Genomic DNA, 23,845 nt, shown 5'->3' on the forward strand with positions numbered 1-23,845 from the left:
AATTCCAACATTTTCAAAAAATGCATGAATTTGAAAAACTAGTAAACGTTAAGAGAATCGAGCGATGTAACAGAGCAGTACTGGTTTACCTATCATGCGCTGCTTAGACATTTTTAACTCCATAAAAACCTTATTATGACTTAAGTATACAGGTAAGTGGGCTTTGCTCCAGGTTTATAATGAAGCTATTCTTACCATCTCTATTAAAGGTAAAGGTAATCCCCTGTGCAAGCACTGGGACATTACTGACCCATGGGGTGATGTCACATCCCAATGTTTACTAGGCAGACTGAGTTTACGGGGTGATTTGCCTTTCCCAGTTGTCTACACTTTACCCCCAGCAAGCTGGGTGCTCATTTTACCGACCTCGGAAGGATGGAAGGCTGAGACAACCATGAGCCGGCTGCCTGAAACTGACTTTTGTCAGAATCAAACTCAGGTTGTGAGCAGAGCTTTTGTCTGCAGTACCGCAGCTTACCACTCTGCGCCATGGGGCTCTTTGTCATGTTTATTAGTAACTTGCATTCCTTATTTAGATAGGTGCTTAGTCTAAAATCCAAAAAGCCCCAAATGTGAGGGTGGAAAGCTCTGTAATATATAGGCAGTGACCAATTTTCTCTTCGGGCTGCAGACCGCTCCCTCTGCTGAACAGCCTCAAATGCAGCCCGGAGCTCTCAACCTTCAGAAATAGCTTTCCAAAACAGATGTGGAAGCATGGTAAAGCGCACACACCACAAACATCCAGTACATAGACAAGCCTTTGGATTCGAGGTTTATAAACCATGCCCTACCACCGAATATCTTGTAGATGGTAGAGTTTGAACAACCTTAGTCCAGCTTCAAGGTACACATTTTTGCATCCTGTAAGAGCCATATCTGAGACTGGGGCTGTATCATAGGGCTCAGTTAACACAGCAACACTTTCCTCCAATACAGAAAGCAGCCTCTGAATGCCAGAAGCTTTTTTGCTTTCAGAAGAGCCTTTTGCATCAGAGATTTGCACCACCATTAGCTGACTGGAGCAGCAGGACACAGCCTAACACGTCACAGGGTCAGATCCCGCTGAATATATCCATGCATGTGTAAAGGAATCACGCTGTGCAAATGGAAATCCAGCCGTGGAGATTTTTGGAGGGATGAACACCACAGTCCAGCCCTGAACAAATGTGTCTTATGTATTCAAGTTAAGATTCAGAAGTGTTTTTTTAATGGCTATTTTACAAATTAAGAGTTCCTCTTCGCAATTTAGGAGTCTACACAAGACGGCTGAACACTTAAAGCGCAGCCCACATTTCTCACGTGCCGGCAGCTCTGGAGCCCCATGTGGCTCTTTCGAACACTTCCCCCAAGGTAGCACCTGCCCCATGTTTCAGAAAAGAAGGCAAAGTCCTTGGTCAGTGGGGCCTGTGGTTGGCAGGTGGTTTCCAGCCGCTGCCAGGGCAACAGATAGGCTGCGAGGCTCCCTGGGGAGTGGATTCATGCCGGGGATGGAAGCAAGCGTGGCCCTTTTGGTTGATGGTAGCTGCAGTGGCGGACCTACATTTTTGGGGCCCTGAAGCTTGAACTGTTATGGGGGCCCTTCGCAACCAGCAACAGTAGGGCAACATCCAACAAGGTCCAAAGGGCCTTGCTGCCCTTGCAAGGACGTCGAGGCCCAAATGGTGGAGAACAGGGTGGTGGGGTGGAGTCCTTGAAAATGGGCCATAACAGTGATGCAATTAAACTACGGAACTATTAAGCTGTGCACCAACAAAGGATCTGACAATCCAGCTGCCAAAATGTAGGCTGTGAATAGATTCTGGCGAGCTCAGTGAGCCCATATAGCTGGGGATTCAAGCACAGCAAGCCCCTGAGAAAATTGTGAAATTTGACCAATGACAGGGACATTTTGAGGCCTTATGAAATGGGTATTAGAGCATATTCTAAAGTCAATATTAAGTACTTCAACTCATCGGCTTATGATTCTATCACTTAAAAAACTCCATTGATTTTGTTGAGAAATTCACTCATTAAAAAAAGTTGCTTCAGGGGGGCCCTCCGGGATTAGGGGCCCTGAAGCTTAAGCTTCATTAGTTTCACAGTAGATCCGCCTCTGGGTAGTTGCAAATGTGGCTCTCCCCCAGCCACGGAGTGAGCACTCTCACTTTACAGCAGCCAGTCCTACAATCCAGCTGTTAAGAAAGGCTTTCTGTGATCTTCACACCTAGCTCTGGGGTCCCCAGCCTTTTTGAGCCTGCAAGCATCTTTGGAATGTGGATACAGTGTGGTGGGCCAAGCCACAAAACGATTACTGCAACTTAACTCCAGTCACACCGTGAAGACGGTGCTGCGGTGGCAGCTGCTGCCAAAGCAACATTTTGAAAAATCTGCATAGCCAAATTCCCAATGGCCAATCGGAAGCCCTGCTGGGCAAAAGCCCCACTTGGCCCTGCCCACTTTCTAAAAGCACTTGGCGGGCACGAGGAAAGGTGTCAGCGGGCACCACGGTGGGGACCCCTGCTGTATGCTAATCTTCTGTCACCTCTATCTGAATCCCGGAAGATTACCCAAAGGTTTCAGTCTCACTCCAAATCTTTGAGCTGTCCTTGGGGAAAACAGTTCAGGCTTTAAAGTTTAAGGGTGCCCTTGTTTGTTTTTGAATAGTTTCAACCTATTAAAGCAAGAATATTTTTAGCCAACTGGAAATGCTGTTATACAGTTGTGCGCTTTTCTTGTAAGCCTCTTGACAAGATGACAAATGAAGTACGAGTTAGTCTTGAAGCAGTTGCTACTTTTACACACAAGTTAGTTGCGGTTACACATTAGTTAACAGGCACAACACAGGACACTGCCAATTTAGGTAACTGTTATAGGAAATAGACAGGGAGTCTGAGAAGTATATTTCCACACACAATTTGCAGTGTCGGTTTATGCTACCAGAAGTAACAATGGGACCAGTGCCAGACAATATCCCTTTTTGTGAACAAACAGTAAGTGAAATTTTAAAAACTTAATTTAAAATTAATTTTTAAAAATTATTGCTCAGAGCTCTGAGGAGACCTGTGTAAGCACGGTCTTTTTGCCAATGCCCAGAGAGGTCTCTGTAGACCCTTGCGCCAGTTCAAATCCTACTCTGGAGGTTCTCCCCCCACCCCACCAGTCCTTTAAGGACAGCTCTTGGGTGAACGCAAGAGACTGCAGTAGGAGGGGGTGGGCATACTTGCAAAGCCATAATTGTATACAGCCGGGTTGGATCCAGCACAAAGCGTCCTGCCTGCACTAGAGCAAGTGCAAGAAAAAGAGGCCACAGTAGCTGCTGGTTCATGGTCCAATGGACATCCTTGAGTATTCTTAAACACCAAGGGTGCGAAATGTGCAACTGTAGGGTTTCAGGCAAGTGGGACTCTTTCAAGAACTTTATTAGCATTCTGAAGATGTTACCACTTGGCAACACTGCTGGGTGGTATGTTCAGCCTTCCCTATGTGTGAGGTGGTAGGATACTACATTCAGCAACAACTGGCATGTCCCTTACTGAAGGCAGCGACCTGTGAAGCACATTAGAGTTGTATGGGCAACAAAAAACAGCTGCTTCACTTGTAGCTGTCTCCTTTGGAGTGTTTTCAGACAGATTCTTGCAAGGGCAGCTGCTAGAAATGCAAGAAGCGGCTGACTCCACAATCCCTCAAACATGGCCCTGCACTGAGCAGGGGGGATGGCCTGGATGGCTCCTTCCAACTCCATGATTCTATGGTCCACCTTGCTACATCTGTCTAGTATCAAATATGTAGCAATTCCAGACATTGCTATGGAAGTGTTTACATCCTAGAGTTCCCACGGCTGGAGCAAGGAGCAGGTCTGAAGCGCCTGCGTCGTCTATACATAAAACCTAACCAGTTCACATACGCAAGCAGATGTTTTGGTGGCCACTTCAAACAGAGATGAGCTCATGCAGCAAACACATGGAGCGGCTCTCCATTTTAGCAAACAGTGGGCCGTATGGAGCTGCCGCCATACAACTGAGTACAGACTTGAACTGGATCCAACCCCCCCCCCAATTCCTGCCATTTTTAGTTGACAAATACAGCGCTCCATTCCAAGCCCTGCTGTTAACCATCTAAATACAAAAGAATATTATAGGGCTTCTTACTTGAAAGCGATCTTCAGTAGCCTTGCCACCCATGTTAAGAACATTCAGTGAACTGGCGCGCTTCATGCTGGTCAGTGAACATGCAAGGACAAACCGATGAGAAGGGCTGAAAACTGAGAGCTTCGAATACATACACGCATAAACAAGAATTTCGCTGTGGTGTAACCCCAACATCTTACAAAATAATACTTTTTAAAGACATATGGCTAGACATGCATTTTTCTGTATGCGGAGCCTCAAAACTATCACCGAGACCTCCCGTGTTTTTGATTGTATTTGCACACAGGAAACGGTAAATGTAATTTCATTTGCATGATGTCAGTTCAGAATTTGTTGTGCAAGATCCTGCACTAAGACATCTCCAGCCTTCAGACCTCAAATGCAATAAGCTATTCAGATACACTCACTAAAAGCTACATTTAACTGTTTGAGGAAGTCTCCACAGATTTGGAGTTCTCAAAAGTTCCGTAAGATTACTTGGTTCTGGACCATTTAGAAGACTATGAGCCAGGTAATACTGTTCCCTCTTGACTAGATTATGAGATCCAGCATGTAAAAACAAACAAACCCAGCAAAAGCTTTGCCTTGGTATACTAGCTGTCAATTGAATCTCTCAGTCCCCAGAAGGCCTCAACTAGTGATTAATAAAGTACTATAATTTTAAATGTACATCATCATACATAAGTGAAACTGCAACCATGGGGGGGGGGGTTGAAAGAATTTTAAAGATTATGCCCAACATTTAACCCATCTACAAATCAAAAACATATTTCAAAAAACTCTTGGTAGTGGTTCACTGCAAGACTAGTGAATGTCACCCTGCCCTGCAAATACTGCACTATCAATTGCTATCTTTCCCCTCCCTACTTTCTTCAACATCTCTTATGTCGTTTGCAGTTGTTTAGTGAACAATGGTCATTGAGAAAGCAAACAATGCAGTTACTGTACAGCAGAGGTTCCCAAACTGCTCCATGAAGAAATGGGAAAGAAAAATACTACTGTCATTTGATTTAGTATATAGGTGGCTAGGTGAAAATTAGTGCTCCGTGATTAATTTCTTTCCTGAGAAGTGCTCTATGACTAAAAAGGTTTGGGAAACTCTGCTCTACAGTAATCGTAGACAGCTCCTTAACTACCGAAGTCTCCTCTCCCCAATCACAGAATACAAAGACCGCTGACTTGTTCATCGGCTGTCCAAGCTGGAAAACCTTGGGGAGCTGGACGGCTTTTTTCACCGCATTGCTTTTGCAGTGAACAGACCATTTTGTAAGGGATAGGTCAAGGAAGCTTTTTGTAAAACCTCAGAAACTCGCCCCCACACCCAGGAAGTGACAGAGCAGAAGAGCCCCAGGTGGCGAGTCAACTGGCTGACTTTTACAAATACAGGCGGGAAGGGCACATGTGGATATATAAAAACCCTCTGATCCCAATGTCAGAGGCTAGAACCCAAAGAACTACACAGGCAGTGATGCATATACCAGCAAGGCTTTGGGGAGGCCTCTATGCCAGTTTTTAAGGGGAGAGATGCTATTCAAACAGGGTGGGGGGAGATCACACTGGGCATGACTAAAGTAGCTGTCTAGATTCTAGCCAACGTGCTTTAAGCGCAATGCTGACATCAGTGGGAGCTCTCATCCTTAAATATCATGAAAAGATTTGACGGCAGCAACTCTGGAATTTGGAAATCAAAATTGTGAATGAAAGACACAGCTTCGGGACATTTAAACACTTTGTTTTTTAAAGCCTCCATAAAAACTACACTGTGTACGCACACACTAAAATGTGAAGGTTAGCAGCAACAGAAAGGAAGCAGTAAATCATGCAGAGTTGGCACCTCAGTGTTATTTATTGGTACAAAATTATACAGTAAAAGGGCACACGTGTTAATCTAAAAAATACATGAACACACCACAAATGAAAACGTTCAAAGCACACAAAGGCAAAACGCAGATTCTAAGCAAATAAAAACAACGCTGGAATTCAAAGTACATTTTTTTTAAAAAATCCACAGGTACAACACAGTAGGGTTAAATAATGAAACAGAACATACAGCATATAAAGCCCATATTTTTCGTATAAAATTAGTAATTTTAGAACGAAAGTTATCTAGCTATATATCTGACCATTAAGTCTGGCAAGTGCACTTGTAAATATTTCAAGTTTGAGGCAGCATTTCCCTTCGTGTGCCAATCCACAGCTGGCTAATACCACTGCTATTCTTGCATCTTAAAATCCCCTCCAAGGAGATATCGACGAGGTAGGAAATAATTGCTCTACAAGACTCGACTGACAAGAGCACAATCTACTGGATGAAGGAAGTCAAACTGACTTTCTTAAATAATTTAACTAGAAACCAAGTTCTAGCTTTCAAGTTTCAAAGTCAGCTGTAAGTCTAAGAATAATCTCCACTAACAACTAAGGAAAAGGTAGTTGAGGAATAGATGATAATGGGTCTCGGGGTACAGGTGGTTAGATTCCATCCCCTTTTCTGCTAGTGCAAGACAGAAGAATTATCTCGCCCAATTCCTATCCTCTCCGTGGCCCCATCCTGTGTGGGCCATGATGGGGATTCCTCAGCCTAGCTTTTTGGTTATTCCTGCTTGGACCAGAAGAAAAGCTGGTAGGATTGAACCTATGGAAAGTTACAAGTCTGCTCTCTCAACTTGGGGGGTCCATCTTTTACAACGATACATGGGCTGCGTCCAAAGAACCATACCTAAGGAACTTTGGGCCTACTTCTCAAAATTGCAGCAAGGTTCTGAAAATGAGACATTTAAAATGTTGTTTATGATATACTATAGGGTTGTTGTTTTTTAAGTATCACTTGGAACACCCAAGTAACTCTGTGGATCCCTACCTATGATTGAGCATATTCAGAAGAGTGTACAAGATTCCAGCTTAAAAATAGTTAAGCGCTGTATTGTGGAGGAAAACACTAAATACGTTAATTATAATTCTTCAGAACTATGTTAATATACGATTGCACAGGGCTGGGGAAAGGCCACTTATTATTCCCTAACCAATGATCACAATACAGTATATGCAAGGTTTCAAATTACTTGAGTATCTGAAGTATTTCTTCACTCCACAGATAATGACATTATGTAAATCACTGGCAGTGGGCACGATGATGACTTGGTAAGGGGACTGGACAGATTCATGTTGGGGGAAGTCCATCAATGGCTGCTAGCCGTGATGAATAAAGGGCACCTCTACACTGAAAGGCAATAAACCTTGGAATACCAGTGCTAGGAGGCCACATCAGGGGGAGGCCTTGGCCTCTATAGCCCGTTTGTTGACCATCCAGGACAACTGACTGGCCACCATGTGGAATATGATGCTGGCCTAGACTGACCAACAGTCAGATCCAGCAGGGCCCTTCTTATATTCTTATCTAACAGGGATATTCTGGAACTAGATGAAGAATAAAACCGAGAAGTGATATCTCAAATTTAATTAAATAAATGGGAATTCATCTAAGAAGGCAACATTGTACTCTGCTAGGGAATTGTACCTGAATTAATCTACTTTTCCAGTGTGCCTTACAAGAGGCCAACATGTTCCAGTCAGTGCCAGGTTAAAGTTAAGTGACACTTTGATTTTATGCTTTCAAAGGGAGCTCCTCTATTGCCAACTTGCCATTGACCTGATAAACGCTTGGCTAAGCGTTAAACTGAATAAAATCCACAAGAACTTCCTCCATCACTGAGACTGAAACAACCTGCAAATAAGGATTCAATGTGATGACAGACTCGAGAACATATTTCCCCCCTTTTAAAAAGTCACTAAATCTGCAGAAAGAATTCTATATAATACTGACATGGCTGCATTGTAAATATTGATAGACCCTGTAAATTTTGTTATAAGCAGCCAATACTGCTAACCTGTACTGCAGTAATACATCTCAAGTTTATACAGCACACATTGAAGTTAAATACTATTTCCCGGCTTTCTAAAATAAAGCTCTTGTGTTAATACTGTCACGTCTCCAGCTAAAACTGAGTTTAGAAGACAGATTTTTTTAAAAAAAATCTCTAACCACAGCTCTTTTGAAATTAGTCTCTGTGTAGTCACCCTCATGGATAATAAAAATAGCAGCCCGTGCTTTTGGCCAACAAATCCTATCATAATAGCCACAAGTGAAAAAATCAGCAGAGGTTTTATAAGAGAGGCAAAGCGGTTCCTCGTACTAAGCTCACCTACTGTATACCGCAATGATGGGTGCAACACGCTGTCTTCCATTTCATTAATAATTCCTTAAAGCATATCTCAGATAGAAAGTAATCATTAGGGCAGTCAATTTAAGTACTATATAGAAACATCTTTGATAATGAAAAAGTGCAAATACACATCCTGTCAGTAAGTTAGATTTTGGATAACCTATCATAGCGTGCTAGAAATATCTGTCAATCTATTTATTTCTATCAAACCAAAGTATCACCTTTACCCTTGCCTTATTTAGAATAAATTAAGGGGGAAACCTGCTGATTTTCAACCAGTAGCATTGATGCTATACCTGTGTCTAAGATGGGAAGACAGAATAGGTAACTATGGGCTGATTCTATGATTTATATGATGTCAAAAGTTTTGCTTTTACAAATCCATGAAACTGTTCACAATCAAACTTACGTAAAGAGATCAGATTTTCCCAGATGTTTGGACCAACTTTTGACATGTGCAAGTAACATTCTCCATATTACGTTTGTAAGAACTGCCATCAGATTTTATATAAGTATAAGTCTGTGTTTTGCAATTCCACACACCAGATGGTACCAGTAGAAGGAACCTATTTACACAGCACGATAAGTACAAGCTGAAAATTCCACATCACATCTAGAAATAAATAATTACCCAGGATTCTTTGGTTCACTCTCTCGTGAACTTCCTCCCTTCAGCTTCCTAACCAGCTTCTCGCCGCTGCGTCTGATTGAAGCGCGAAGTTTACTAAAGGAGCCACTGCGTTTTAAGGATCCAGTGCCATCCTGAGGGGGGGAAATGAGCACGTTGAAATCTGCAAAAAAAGCTTTTGACCTTTGTCACAGATGAGCATATACTACAACTACAGATCTCACATGGTGTGATCATTTCACTTAATGTCAAGTAAAGTTACTGGAAGTATGTTTGTTTCTTATATTATTAGCTTCTCTAATATTCTCGGATTAGCAGATTAAAGTATCATTTTTTACAAGTGTTGTCCACAGCATTCCAGGCAAACACACTGGACATAGTTCAATAATTTTCTCCTACGCCAGCTTCACTAGGATTTGAAATTGTCCAGTTCCCATATATTCATGTGAAGCTTGCTCAGGGAAAGGGCCTGGTAAGAATGTTCCCACTCCCTTTTTTAAAAAGGCAAAGACTGCAGAGATCTGGTAAGCAATTCACAAATGTGTACATAAATGTTATGGGTAGGTGTGGTTTCTTAACAGAATGCATTTAAAAGGTTACCATTAGCTGGATACCGAAGACACCCCAAAGCACTCCATGCTAACCAAGATGCAGTGATGTGAACACAGTAAAAGCCCGCCACCAAGCAGAACAATGACACGGAGATCGGAATGAGCAATTTTTATCTTTTCTTACTGTCCAATTTATATGGGCTTTATGCAGCAAGCTGGCCCAGGATATTTACGAGCAGGAGCATATACTAGGCACACTTCTCTATTCAAGCTCTTGTGCTTTGTACTTAAATACTGTTTTCAATGGACATTATGAGCGTTTACAGTTTTCTTCATGATACATCAATATTTGACAGGATAGTATTTGGATACCTTTTTAAAAAAAAATTCTTGTTTTTCCATTATAGTAGACCCTTCCCTATTCGCAGGGGACTCGTTCCCGGGATCACCGTGAACTGCGAAACCTTCAAATACTGGGAGGCAGGAATTTTCTGCAAATTTAACAATGTTTCTGCAAATTTAACAATGTTACCAATATGATGGCACTATGGGGAATAAAAAGGGGCTGGGGACCGCATCACGTGATCGGACCGCGAATGTATGAAAAAAATATTCATGAGTCTGCAAATGGCGAGGATCCACTATCCACCAAATTTGCGTGGAAGACCTACGTACCTTGATTTGAAGGGGGGGAATCCACATTTATTTAACTATGAGTCTGGCTATTTCTAGACATCCTATGTAGCTACGGGAGAACACGGGAGAAAGTAGTATTCAGCAGACAGAGACAGACATCAGTTGGAGTGAGTTTATTAGAAGTTAGAAAGACAAATACACAAAGTCACCCAACACCAAGATTAGTAGAGAAAAGCATAACTGCTGAAGTTCCACATGAAGACTAAACAGCGATGCTACTTTATAGTATAAGCATAAGCAAAGACATCCAGAGTTCCATATTGATGATAAACCATGTTATAGGTCTCTAAATACACTTGAAAGCACTGTGAGCACATGCCTTACTTTTAAAAATAATTATTATTCCTTAATAAACAATTTGTTCTGTAAAGGTCACTGTCATGCTATTTTAAGAATACCTTGTAGGATACTTTTTTTTAGCTACCTTCCATCAGTGAAACAGCTACTTATGAACTTCATTATTAAATTTGTGGACTCTCATCTGTTTACACAGCAAATGGTTATTAACACCACATTTTGTAAGACTAGGTAACGTTATCTGGCAAAGCTACAAGTGTACAGGAAAGAAAGAAGAATATCCCCCGCCCCCCGGTCCCACCAAAAAAGAGACACCAGCACTGAAGGAGTGGCCATTTCTTTAAAAAAACAAAAACAAAAAAAAAACAGTAAGTGTAGCTCTGACAAGAATATCTTAAAGGATTGCTAAATACACAGCAGTCAGTAGTGGAGAGAAGTTAGAGCTTGAAGACGGTGCGCGCCCCGGCCATGCAGAAGACAGTGTAAGAATCAGAAAAGGCATCTAGGCCTGTCAGACAGAAATGGGGAGAAAGAGAGAAAAAACTGAATGAAACTGGGAGGGGGGAGAGATGGTCAACAGTTTTCAATTTTGGTATTAACAGTATTTCTAGGTCATACAGTTTATGCCGGGTCTCCGCTCCTTGTGAGGTGTTAAGTACAAATCCCTTAAGTCTGCCGCAGTAATTCCCCTTGACGGTCATAATATAAGAGAGACCCAATGCGATCTTTGAGATCGTAAGCCTGTGGGCAGAAATCTGGATCTTTCTTCTAGGTTTTATATTGCAGTGCTGTTGTTTTTGTAAGCGCTTCAGAAAGAAGTCTCTTCTTCTGATAAGATTTTTTTTTTAATTATGCCTGTGCATAATTTAGGAAGATAAATACATTTTGATTTAAAATGATGAGGCATGACAAGTGAGTTTTCAACAGAACAAAAGAGTGCACAAGCCAAAATAAAGCGATAAGAAAAGAACTGAGAACACCATGCATCAATTTAAGCTTTTATCATCAGGGAAAAGCACCAAGCAGTGAGAAGATGTGTCCTTGCCAAAAATTCGGCCAACCAACTCATTTCACGACTAGCATTTTATTTGAGCTTGAGTTTCAAGCTATACTCCACATTAGGAGTTCCTTAATGAGAAGATCAGCTTGTGTAGCACTACAAATACTCCCCTGCAAGATTTGATGCAGTTGAGTATTGGGTGCAATTCTAAGTATGGGTTTACAGTGGGGGCCCACCAGATCTGGCTACTGTGTCATACTAATCGAGCACACACCCCAGAACATGCACCGGAGTCCTCTGTAAACACTCGGATGTTCCACAGTAGGCACCAACATATTCTTCAGCGGAGAAGAGGTTGTGGAAAAGCTTCCTTGGGAAGGGAAAAAGTCTGAAGGCCATTGCACACCAGGATGCTCAAGGTCATGCTGAGATGAGCTCAGATTATCCGCAAAGCAGAATAAAGAGCTGCGATCCGTGGCCAGGATAACAAGAGCCCAATGTGTGCGCAGCTAAAACACTTCAAGCACACATACCGAGAGGTTCTGGGCAGTCGGTATTGCAGTCGCGTTGCAATACCTATAAAGTGAAACACCCTGAGCAAAACGTGAGATTAGTTCATTAACTATGTTTTCTTAGAATTTTATCAGAAATAGTCTTGAGACAAACGTGAGTCCTGAAGCGACAGCGTGTAGATCTCTGAACCTTCGACCTGCAGGCAAAAGGAGCCTCTTCTAAGAACGCGGGTTCGCTGACTTGTTCAAGTCAGAATCAACAAGAGTTTTATTTATTAATTAAATTATTTATGCCCCACCTTTCCTCTTGGCTCAGTTTTGCAGTGACAGAGGCACTCAACATTTAAGCTATACTAGTTCCTTTGGGTCAATTTAGAAAAAAGGATGCGGGAGCCTAGCCACAGAGTGTGGGGGGGGGTAGAATCCCACCCTGTTAAGTGGGTGTTCCGTCCCCACCTCCAGGACTGTTAAATATTGAGCCCCAGTGCAATATTTGCATATTGTCTAATGTGTGGAAAATGTAGTACACACACACCATACAAATACGTTCTCTACTGGGCCCAGAAGCAGGAAATAGGGTTGCCAACTTCCAGGTTCTAGCTGGAGATCTCCTGCTATTACAACTGATCTCCAGCCGATAGAGATCAGTTCCCCTGGAGAAAAGGGCCACTTTGGCAATTGGACTCTATGGCATTGAAGTCCCACCCCTCCCCAAACCATGCCCTCCTCAGGCTCTGCCCCCCAAATTTCCCGTCAGTGGCGAAGAGGGACCTGGAAACCCTAGAACACATGCACCCAACAAATGAACCCAGTACGTTCATCTTTGCTGTTTGTTACATGTTATGGACAGCTGTTTGTTACATGTTATGGACATTATTTGCCTCTTTCACATTTTCAACCTTCAACACCAACTATGATCAAATTTTGACTGAAAAATGAGGCAGGAGGACGCTCCATCTTTGGACTCATTTCAGTCACTGGAACAAAAGGGCCAACTGTAGTAAGCGGCAAGTGAAAGCTAACTGAAAATTGAGTCAAATGGGACAGCATTTCTGCTACTACCACATAAAAAAACAAAACAAATTAAATAATGCAGATAATACTGGATCTTGGATCCCATGGGAAAATCTCTTCTTTCTCATTTTCTTCCCCTGCCCCAGTCCAATTTTTAAAAATTTATTTAATGGATTTTATCCCGCCCTCTAACCCAGCCTAGTGAATCCTGAAATGCTGCTCCTGAGGAACAGGACAACCCAGGAACAGCACAAGGAGGGAGATGTAGGTATTCAGCCAAAAATAAGAAAAAGGGACAACTCCCACGTGTGTCTGTCCAAGCTCCACAGAGGAAAGGTGGGATAAAAATATGATATACAGTAATTATTTCTACTGAATGTCAAGAAGTAGATTACTATCGTGGCGAAGAGAAGAGCAGAGCGAGTATCCACATCATTGTCAAAGAAGGGTAACGTGAAATGGAAAAAAAATGGAAGTCAAAATCAGCTGCAAATCAGAACACGAACATAAAAATGTTCCATAAAAGAAAGTGGATGAGAATCAACCCCAAAACAACTAGAAATAGAAATATATCAATGCCACATCCTTCTCAAAGTTTAGGATTCTACTCTCTTATTTGATTTTTTTTGTCCGTCACTGACCTAGAAATACTGTTTAGTCATTTTCTTGAGCGCCCGTTATCAATCCCAAATCTGCATTTTTTTAAAAGGTTTTTCTCGAACTTGGGAAAAGTGCAGGCATGCCAAGTAGAAGAAAATCAGGGAAGAGTACAGTACACAGTTCTAATGCCAAGTGGACAAATTAAGGGAATAATAATGTGGCAATTTTTGCATTATATGCTGATTGACTGTCTTAGCACTGCTAACACCAGAACTGCTCTGATACCGAAACATATCCCCATATCAAAAGAGCAAGAAAAAATAATAATACCGCTGTTTATAGCACCCATTAGGACCCTATCGATCCAGCAAGAGCCACAGAACTTGAAATGAGAGAGGTTTTGAAAAGCGAATCTGCCTAGACACCCAAAAGCAAGAGAGCTTAGAAAACTTTATAACTACTGCAATCTGACTAAACGTTTCTATAAAGTTGAATCAATCCGAAGGCAGACAGAAAAAGTGAAAATCTTGGGCAGCTTAACACACGTAGCTAGTACCCAGTTTAAGAGAAAATAGTAAAACTATCCTAGTATCACTAAAAGCTTTAACTGGCTTCACCGGCAAGACAACAGACAGACAGAAGAGGGTCAGCTGCATGTTAATGCAATGACGGCAGTTTAAGGAAGAGCTTCTTGTTATTGCCACTCACGTGCTGAGTGTTTTACATTTAAAGCAGTGAAAACTGGACATCACAGGCTAGAAAAGGTCTCAATTTAATCGAGGACATGACAGGCTTCCATGGGTGACAGGAAACAGTTGCTTGTCATGTACGAGCTGGTGAATGTTGTTTTTGCACCACCACAATGCCTTGAAACAGCAAGAGGGTTGCATGCAATAGCCAAATTTGGCAATACCATTTGTGACATCTGGAACATCAGGGAGGGGCTGTGGCTCAGTGGTAGAGCATCTGCTTGGCACGCAGAAGGTCCCAGGTTCAATCCCCGACATCTCCAGTTAAAGGGACTAGGAAAGTAGGTGATGTGAAAGACCTCTTCCTGAAACCCTGGAGAGCTGCTGCCGGTCTGAGTAAACAATACTGACTCTGATGGACCAAAGGTCTGATTCAGTATAAGGCAGCTTCATGTGTTCATGTGAACAGAAGCTGAGGTGCCAGTAGAGGTGGGGTTAATGACCCTCTTACACAGAAGCATTCTCCTTGAAGAGAACTTCTGGGTTATCTTTCCATACCAATCCCATTCTATTACACAGCAGCTCTTGCTGTTACGTTGGTAAAAGGAAACTTTGAGACATAAGGAGAAGGGAGAAATCGGGAAAGTAAACAAGTAAAGCAATTACAGTCCTTGTGCTGCCACCAGCAAACAAATCGATGTCGGGGATTAGGTCCGAGGCATTAACCAGGACATTCAATCAGCATTCCAGAATCCAGTTTTGATTCCTAGGTAAGTTTTTCCCGTTGGAACTAAACTGACTCAATCATAAGGAAATTACAAAAAGCAAGATCTTGTTTCTTCTGCTCAAATCTGCATAAGTATACGAGCCAGGAATGTCCCTGAACACACGACAGAATCACAGCTTAAACTGCCAGGGTTTTGTACAGACCCAGATTATTTTCTTACACTGTGTACTGTACTTACCCCATTCCATTCTACGCTCATACTCACTTCCTCTCCTCCATCGGGACCGCTCTCATACTTTACCACGTCGACATTGAGGCTCTCGCGGCTTTGCCGTCGCTCTATACTTTCTGGGTCATTCAGCACTTCAGCAACTCTCTGTTTGTGAACATTGTCAAGACCCTGTGAGCCAGGGAAATGGACATTTTACTTCACTTTGAATCCAGGTAAATAACAAGAGATGTTACTTCGCTCACTGAACAGCATGGAACTGCACAATAAATTTCATCAAGTTAATGGAAAGTCTGAAAAATATTTCATGCATAATATAGCCTTCTTTATTTTTCATATATACACACACTCTTGAATATATGTAGGCATAACACACACCTAACGAAGTACATATTACAGAAAGAATTGTAAAGGGTTGGATTCAGAATCTGTTCCCACTAGCAGCAGAAGGCTCCTTACACCAGAAGACTTTCACAAGCTGAGCACAGGATTCAAGCCAAAGTTATGTTTAAGGAGAACGTATTGTTTCTATACCATCTACTTCACCAAAATAATTTTTGCAAGAACAATTCTGGGAGCCCTCCCACATTTTGAACGGGTTTGTCTACGTCAGTAACCTCTAAGGGCATCACTGATCAGAGGGCTGCACATACAACAGGGATTTTCAGCTCTTCGCTTTTCACTACTGTTTCTTGCCTCTTCCCAAAAAAAAAAAGGTTTTCATTAGGATGGGAAACACTCTGGAGTAAGACTCAACATGGTATGAACCTTATCTAAGACATTCTCAAAAAGATCCAATGTGGGGGGGGGAGATGCAGGAGTGTTTTCCACTCAAGTATGGGGAATTCTTCGACTTACGGCACTTCCACAACAGCAGGGTTCCCCAACATGGCGCCCATAGGCACCATTGCACCTGCCGACACCTTACCTGGACCCCACCAAGTGTTTTTAGAAAGTGTACAGGGTCAGGTGGGGTTCCTGCCCAGCAGGGTTTCTGATGGGTCACCGGAGATCTGACTGGACTCGCAGATTAAAATAACATTTTTCAGCTGCAGCTGCCACTCGTGCTCATTTTAGTCTCTCTCTCACTCCTTTTCCCCAGTGTATTTTTTAAAAATTGTCCACTGCCCTTGGACTTCCTGTATGTGGGGAGGGCCCCGCCTCCCGGAGCAGCCATTTTACGGTTGAACCCACTACCCTGTGTCAGAATTCCAAAGGTACCCACAGGTTAAAAAAAAAGGTTGGGGACCCAATGACATTTCAACCTCAGCAGTTCCTATCCTTTATGCTACCTAACAGGTATACTAATAAGGCCTTGTTTACTAAACCACTTGTTCCAAATGAAGAACCATCATCATTACCAAAACGAACAAAGCAAGTGGAGCATCAATCAGCAGAATCTGCAATCGGTAAAGAACACTGCTGGTAAGAGATCATGGTAGTATTTTTGTTTTTTAAACTCAATGGGGAGAGGCTATAATTAAGACAGGAAGCCGAATAAGCAAATCTAGGAGGAAACCCTGTCTAAAATCCTTTTGATGTGGATTTGAATCAAAAGCCTGCAGTCCGCCCCTGGGCAGGATGCAAACTGAAACTGGAGGCTGCCTCACACCTGTGGCAAGAGGAACCTGAACTAGGCTTTCCTGTAGACCCAATGGGAAGATCACCCGTCAATCAGGATGTCCTCTTCCTCTGGCAGAGAAGAACCTGCCAAGCTAAGAACATCACCTCTGCACTAGGCCTATGTGTATCTCTACCTAGAGGTCTGCACTGGGTGAACAGCAACCGCTAGCACCGCCTCTCTTCAGTAGCTAACGGTTGGCTTTTTATTTTTTTAAAAATAACTGTATAAAGTAATGCCATCGTATTCCCTATTACTATGTATGGATGTGAAAGTTGGATATTGAAGAAAGCTGATAGGAAGAAAGTAGACTCCTTTGAAATGTGGTGTTGGAGGAGAGTGCAACGGATACCACGGACCACCAAAAAAAACAAATAAGTGGGTTATAGATCAAATCAAGCCTGAACTGACCCTAGAAGCTAAAATGACTAAACTGAGGCTATTGTATTTTGGCCACATTATGAGAAGAAGGCAAGAGTCACTGGAAAAGACAGTCATGCTAGGAAAAGTTGAGGGCAGCAGGAAAAGAGGAAGACCCCAAAAAAGATGGATTGACTCAATAAAGGAGGCCACCGCCCTCAATTTGCAAGATCTGAGCAAGGTTGTCAAAGACAGGACATTTTGGAAGACTTTGATTCATAGGGTCGCCATGAGTCAGAAGCGACTTGACGGCACTTAACACACACACACACATAAAGTCAGGATATCAGTCGAAGTTGATGCTCGTTCTTTGTACCCCACCCAAGAAAGCAAACAGGAATAACTTAAAAAGTCCTGACAAAAATTAGAAGCCTAACAGACAAATCACGAAAAAAAATTAATGAAAGGCGTGACAAGTATTTATTGGAGTATATACTTGCTATCCTTTTTATGTATGTATATTTATGTATATCATTTAGTTGCTGGTCTTGGACCGTATTAAACCTATTGATTGATAATGAAAGGGATTAGACTCTTGCCTGTTTGCGGGACCTCATTGCCGCTTCTTCTAATGTTTCGGCTGCCTCAAACTTGCCTTGCCGTCTGTAAAGTGCTCCAAGGTTCTTTAAGGTAGTTGTGACTGTCGGGCTATAAAAATAGGCATCAAGGTTAATTTTGGATAGCAGAAACCCAAACTTGAAAACAGGAAATGTTTACTGAAGTCGAAGTCTCCCTTGGAAACAGTGCTACGCGTTTCAGTTTGGTCTGGCTGCTGGTGGTCAATTTTTAAGTAGCTTTCACCTGAGAATTAAAAAGAGCTGAATCCCGCCATCCCTTTCTGCCACGGCCAGTGTGTTCCGCCAGTGCAAAGAGCCTTCCGTCGTCGAAGCAGAGGAAGGCTCTTTGAGCCAAAATATTATGCCTGGGCCAGCAGAAAGAATGGCAGGACACAGCCCAATATGTATTATTTAGCATCATCCTGAAATCGAACATTTAGCTTTTAGAAAAATTTATAACCTCATCTGCACGTCTTAAGGCCACCAAGTTCAACGCTGTGTTGATGCAAAGAAAAACATTCAGAGTTCCAGCATCCTCAGAGTTCCAGATCTGCCTGATGGCAAGCAAGGGTGGAACACTCTCCCCTGCTGTGAAATAACAAATTAAATTAACTATTACGTTCCATTTTTAGCATGCAATGGACAGAAGAGCCTTTGGTACATCAAACGGCAGCAGGATTTTCCAGATTTACAGTGAACTATATTTTTTTTAAATGGTTTTTCTAATAAAGACTGTCAGACCCCACTACATGACTCACTCATGGGAGTATCGAAGTTATTATTACTTCTTGATAAGCTAATGTCCTGAACATTTCAGTCTGATTAAATGGTACTTCTGAAATCTCAGAGAATGCAAGGGAAAACTGAGTATGCTCCTATTTTAAAAGTCCAGGATAGCTGCACTAAGATGTTTTCGTCACAATCTCTTTGAAAACAGCATGCCGATGAGAACCATCTCCGGGTAGGACGTATCAAAAACCCTGGTCCAATTTTAACCACACTTTCAAATGGCATTTATTTACACACCTGGAACTTGAAGAAGAGTTGGTTTTTATACCCCGCTTTTCTCTACCGTAAGGAGTCTCAAAGAGGCTTACAATCGGCTTCCCTTTCCTCCCCCCACAACAGGAATCTTGTGAGGAAGGTGGGGCTAAGAGTTCAGAGAGAACATTGACTGGCCCCAAGGTCACCCAGCAGGCTTCACTGTGAAGGAATGGGGAATCAAGCCAGGTTCCCCTGAGTAGAGTCCGCTGCTCCTAACCACTACACCACGCTGGTTCTCATATCGTACTGTTATTTTATTTTATTAAATTTCAATGCTTTAAGACACTATACTTACCTATCAACTTTGCAAGCTTTGTACCAGCCTCCATATTCACCAAATGTAGTGCCATCTTTTTGCTTTCCCTAAATGTGAGAACAGAGAAAGTTAAAGCTTATCTTTAACGCCATAAAAATACAAGGAATTTTTTTGCTCCAGGTTTCTTCTTACTTTGCATTCTTCTCTCTCTTCAGCATGCATCCAGATGGGTTTGTTTTCATCTGCGTAAAAACACGACATTGAATACCATGTGAAATATAAGAATTGCCACATTGGCTAGGCCAGCAATTTTTTTTCAAAAACACCTAAGCGCATTTGTACAGAAATACCCACCCACCCAGACCAAAATATGCAGTACTAGGGATATCCAGTCCATTCTCCAGTAACCACTCATATCCCTATTTCCTGTGAGCAAATTGGGACTTTTCGAAACAAGCTGAAAACGAGCAACAGTAGTAGACAGTCATGTCACCGTACTGGATAAGAACCAGGACATATCAAAAAGTAAGCGTCTGTTTTGCAGAGACTGCAATAAGGAAAAAGTACCTAAAAATGACAAGTTACAAAACTGTTAACACAATGTTTCTAAGCGGCTTTGATGTCAACCAGGCGGCATATATCAAGTACTGACAGAAGCTTAACTGTTTGCCAGAATAAATTCAGTTTGCTTTTATCTCAGTGATACTTCTGACGTCTCATGCATAATACTTACACATAATTAATTCAGCACAACGAAACTACTGCGCTACAATTACTGGCAGTTACAGATCTTCGATACATTCCTCCTTTCCCTGTCCACCCCCTTTTGACACCCCCCACCCCGCAAAAGCTGATGCCAAAGGTTGCAAGATCCACAAAGCCAAAAAGCGGCTTTAGTTGGAAACCTGCAGTCAGGTGGGATACAAATAACTCAAACTGTAATAAAGCCACATGGCCCTGAAGATGGAAGGAGAGCCAATTTTGCCTAATTCTTCTTTCTCACCGCAGGACCCTGACCCCCCGGGGATCCATGCAGCCTCAGGGATCAGCGTTTACAAGGTCAAAAGCGGCTGATGGGGAAAAGGAACATCAGCTTCAGTTGGTGCACTGACAGTTGGAGGGACATGACGCAACACTGAGAGCCGGTATGATGTAGTGGTCAGAGTGTCAGACTAGGATCCGGGGGATGCAGGTTCAAATCCCCACTCTGCCATGGAAGTTCGCTGGGTATCCTTCAGCCTAACGTACTTCACAGGGTCGTTTTGAGGATAAAATGGAGAGCAAAAGAACGATGTAAGCGGCTATGAGTCCCCACTGGGGAGAAAGGTGGATATAAAGGACGTAGAAGAAGAGTTGTTTTTTATACGCCGACTTTCTCTACCACTTAAGGGAGAATAAAACCGTTTTACAATCACCTTTCCTTCCCCTCCCCACAACAGACACCCTGTGAGGTAGGTGGGGCTGAGAAAGTTCAATGAGAGCTGTGACTACCCCAAGGTCACCCAGCTGGTTTCATGTGAAGGAGTGGAGAAACCAACCCGGTTCACCAGATTAGCCTCCGCTGCTCGTGTGGAGGAGTAGGGAATCAAACCCGCTTCTCCAGATTAGTCCACCGCTCCAAACCACCACTCTAAATCAGTACACCACGGTGGCGCTAGATAAATAAACACAACGTTTGCAAACCACGTTCTATGAGGACAATGGATACCCCAGCTAATCAGTCTAACTGAAGGGGACAAGTGTACTTATTTACTTTGCCACTCTTTTTACTGTCGTTTAAAATCCTGTGCAGAAACCTGGGAACACATGTTAATAAAAAAGAGATTGAGAACAAAAGACCAACTGTAAGCATATCCAGTAGGATGTGACCTTTCCCTCTCCACCTTTCCCTTTCAATCACTGCCTCAAAATTGCTTTTTAAACTCTCCTCAGTGGCAAAAGTGGTTTGCTGTGAAGTTCCCACAGGGAACTGATAGGCGCATAGCTTGTAGGGTTCATATGAGTGCCGCAGTTCTTTGGAATCTGACCACATAATTTCCAAATGCATGAAAGTCATTGTCTTAGTTACTCTGTGCTGCTCGATAAGAAACCATCCCTGTTCTTAGTTTTAAACAGCAATATCTGAATCTCTCCTCCTCACTAGGGACCTCTCAAAAGTTTCAGTTGCACGACAAACAATATTTACCATCCACAGAGCCAAATTCCCTTTCATGGGCACGAGTGAGGATCTCTTTGTATAAAGTTTCTGCTTGCTTAAATTTGCCTTGTTTCAAGTAGCAGGATGCCTGAAAAAGACAACATGAACCTAGTAAGTTTTACATTTCCCCCAAAGTAATCAGATATATGAGAGATATACAGGATATACGAGCAAGTAAAAATGGATTTCATCCAACAACACCTTTCATCTCACTGAAGGGCTATTTTACAATTGAGCACCAGAGCAAGGGTGCCCAATGTGGTGCCCACAGGCACCATGGAACCCACTGACACCTTTCTTGGTGCTCACCAAGTCTTTTTAGAAAGTGGGTGGGGCTCTTGCCCAGAAAGGCTTCTGATCTTCCACTGAAGATCTGATTGGCTAGGCAGATTAAAATAACATTGTCTCAGTAGAAGCTGCTACCGCAGGGTTCGTTTTATTTTCTCACCCCTTTCCCAGTGTATTTTTTTAATTGCCCCCCTTCTCCACTGCACTGGGCTTCCTCTGTATATGTGGCTCTGCTTCCAGCAGCAACCATTTTGTGGTTTGCCCACCACCATATGTCAGAACGTTTTATGATGTAAGCTGCTCTGAGCTCGGCTTTGGCCAAGATAGAGCAGGATAAAAATCCATACATAAATATGTAAATAAACAAATAAATAAATTGCAAAGGTGCCTACAGGCTCAAAAAGGTTGGGGACCCATAAGAAAAGCCCTGCTGGATCAGACCAAGGCCCATCAAGTCCAGCAGTCTGTTCACACAGTGGCCAACCATGTGCCTCTAGGAAGCCCACAAGCAAGACAACTGCAGTAGCATCCTGCCTTTGTTCCATGGCACCTAATATAATAGGCATGCTCCTCTGATACTGGAGAGAATAAGTGTGCATCATGACTAGCCTTCATTTTGACTAGTAGCCATGGATAACCCTATCCTCCATGAACATGTCCACTCCCCTGTAAAACAGGGTTTTGCAAAAAAAAAGCTAAACTAAAGCTGGCAATGTACTCCCTTTTCTTGTCAAGCAGAAAATCCAAAATAGAAGAAAAACAGGGCTATGCCAAGCGACATGTCAGCAAACCAAATAGAGCTGCAGAAAGGTTCAGCAAAAAGCACTCTGATCCCCCCGGTGAAGCTTTAATAGCGAAACGCGTAGGGGCTGTACATGACAATAAAGCTGTCACCAGTCACGTTGCATCTTTTTTTTTCTTTTTGGGCTCGCTTGCTCGAGCAGAAACATAAGAAGTTCTAACAGAACCAAAACTTGTTCTAGCGCTGCAAAAAGCTCTTCTAGCACTTGCACAGGTGTTTGTTCAATAACATTACCAGCCCCTCCCATTCTTTGGTTCTAGTCCCCTTATTGGCAGCAAATGAGATCTATCCAGCAGCCGCTCCCTTTTCATTCCCCCCCCCTCTAACTATACTGTGCAAACATACCAAATTGTTCTTTGTTTTGGCTACATTTGGATCATCTGGCCCCAGTTTTGTTTGGTAGATTTCTAGCGCCCGCTGGTAGTAGTATTCCACTTCTTCATATTTACCCTGGTTCTGACATAGCAAGGCCAGGTTATTTAGCTGCTTGGCAACATCTGGATGATCTTTTCCCAGTACCTAGAAACAAAAGGGAAACATGTTTAACGCCTGCCTGATATATGTACTTTAAAAGACAAGGCAGCTGCTCCACTGTTTACACCAGTGTTGCTTAGCATTTTTTACAGCAAAAATATGTATTTACGTGGCCATAACGTTCCTGAAGACTGATGTCCACGGGAGAAGGCTCAACCACATGACTGTGATCAGCCAATACTTGAACATGGCTGACAGCCTCTAAACTAGTGCTCGGTGAAGAAATTGGAAAGAAAAATACTACTGTCATTTGGCTTAGTGCATAGGTGCTATGTGAAAATTAGTGCTTCATGACTAATTTCTCTCCCAAAAAGTGCTCCGTGACTCAAAAAGTTTGGGAACCACTGAACTAAGCCATTCACTCTAACTCTATTCCACCAGGATTGCATAGATATTTCTATGAGGAAAGAGAATATAGAGTGAGCCCCAAGCTTCTTGGGCAAGAGCCACAGAGAACGGAGGGGATCACTCAGTTCTTTCCCCTCTGAGTTTTCCAGCCTCCTTCAACCATGGAAAACCTTCCTCCTTAGCCTACTCTTCCAGCATGTCGTAGTGGTTACGAAAGGTAGACTAATCTGGTGAACTGGATTGGTTTCCCCACTCCACCACATGAAGCCAGCTGGGTGACCTTGGGCTAGTCACAGTTCTCTCCAAACTCTCTCAGCCCCACCTACCTTACCGGGTATCTGTTGTGGGGAGAGGAAGGGAAAGGTGACTGTAAGCCTTAAGTGGTAGAGAAAGTCAGCATATAAAAACCAACTCTACTTCTTCCTTTGATATGAAGCTTTTCAGCCATGTTGAATTGCTGGATATCCTGCCTCACGATTTTAGTTATG

General features: G+C 42.7%; 1 protein-coding gene across 1 annotated transcript in view; it reads right to left on the reverse strand.

Annotated features, from left to right (window-relative positions):
- The window catches only part of KLC1 (kinesin light chain 1), a 33,102-nt gene that overhangs the window by 192 nt on the left and 9,065 nt on the right, over positions 1–23,845 (reverse strand). Inside the window, exons 7-14 of the mRNA XM_056850835.1 lie at positions 22,821–22,994; positions 21,374–21,473; positions 19,381–19,430; positions 19,228–19,295; positions 17,871–17,979; positions 15,300–15,461; positions 8,979–9,109; positions 4,128–4,194 (exon numbers count right to left, since the gene is read on the reverse strand). Coding sequence (XP_056706813.1) covers positions 4,128–4,194; positions 8,979–9,109; positions 15,300–15,461; positions 17,871–17,979; positions 19,228–19,295; positions 19,381–19,430; positions 21,374–21,473; positions 22,821–22,994 — 861 coding nt within the window. The remainder of the gene's footprint in view (positions 1–4,127; positions 4,195–8,978; positions 9,110–15,299; positions 15,462–17,870; positions 17,980–19,227; positions 19,296–19,380; positions 19,431–21,373; positions 21,474–22,820; positions 22,995–23,845) is intronic.

This window comes from Euleptes europaea, chromosome 6 (genome assembly GCF_029931775.1).
Source record: "Euleptes europaea isolate rEulEur1 chromosome 6, rEulEur1.hap1, whole genome shotgun sequence".
Classification (NCBI taxonomy): Eukaryota; Metazoa; Chordata; class Lepidosauria; order Squamata; family Sphaerodactylidae; genus Euleptes; species Euleptes europaea.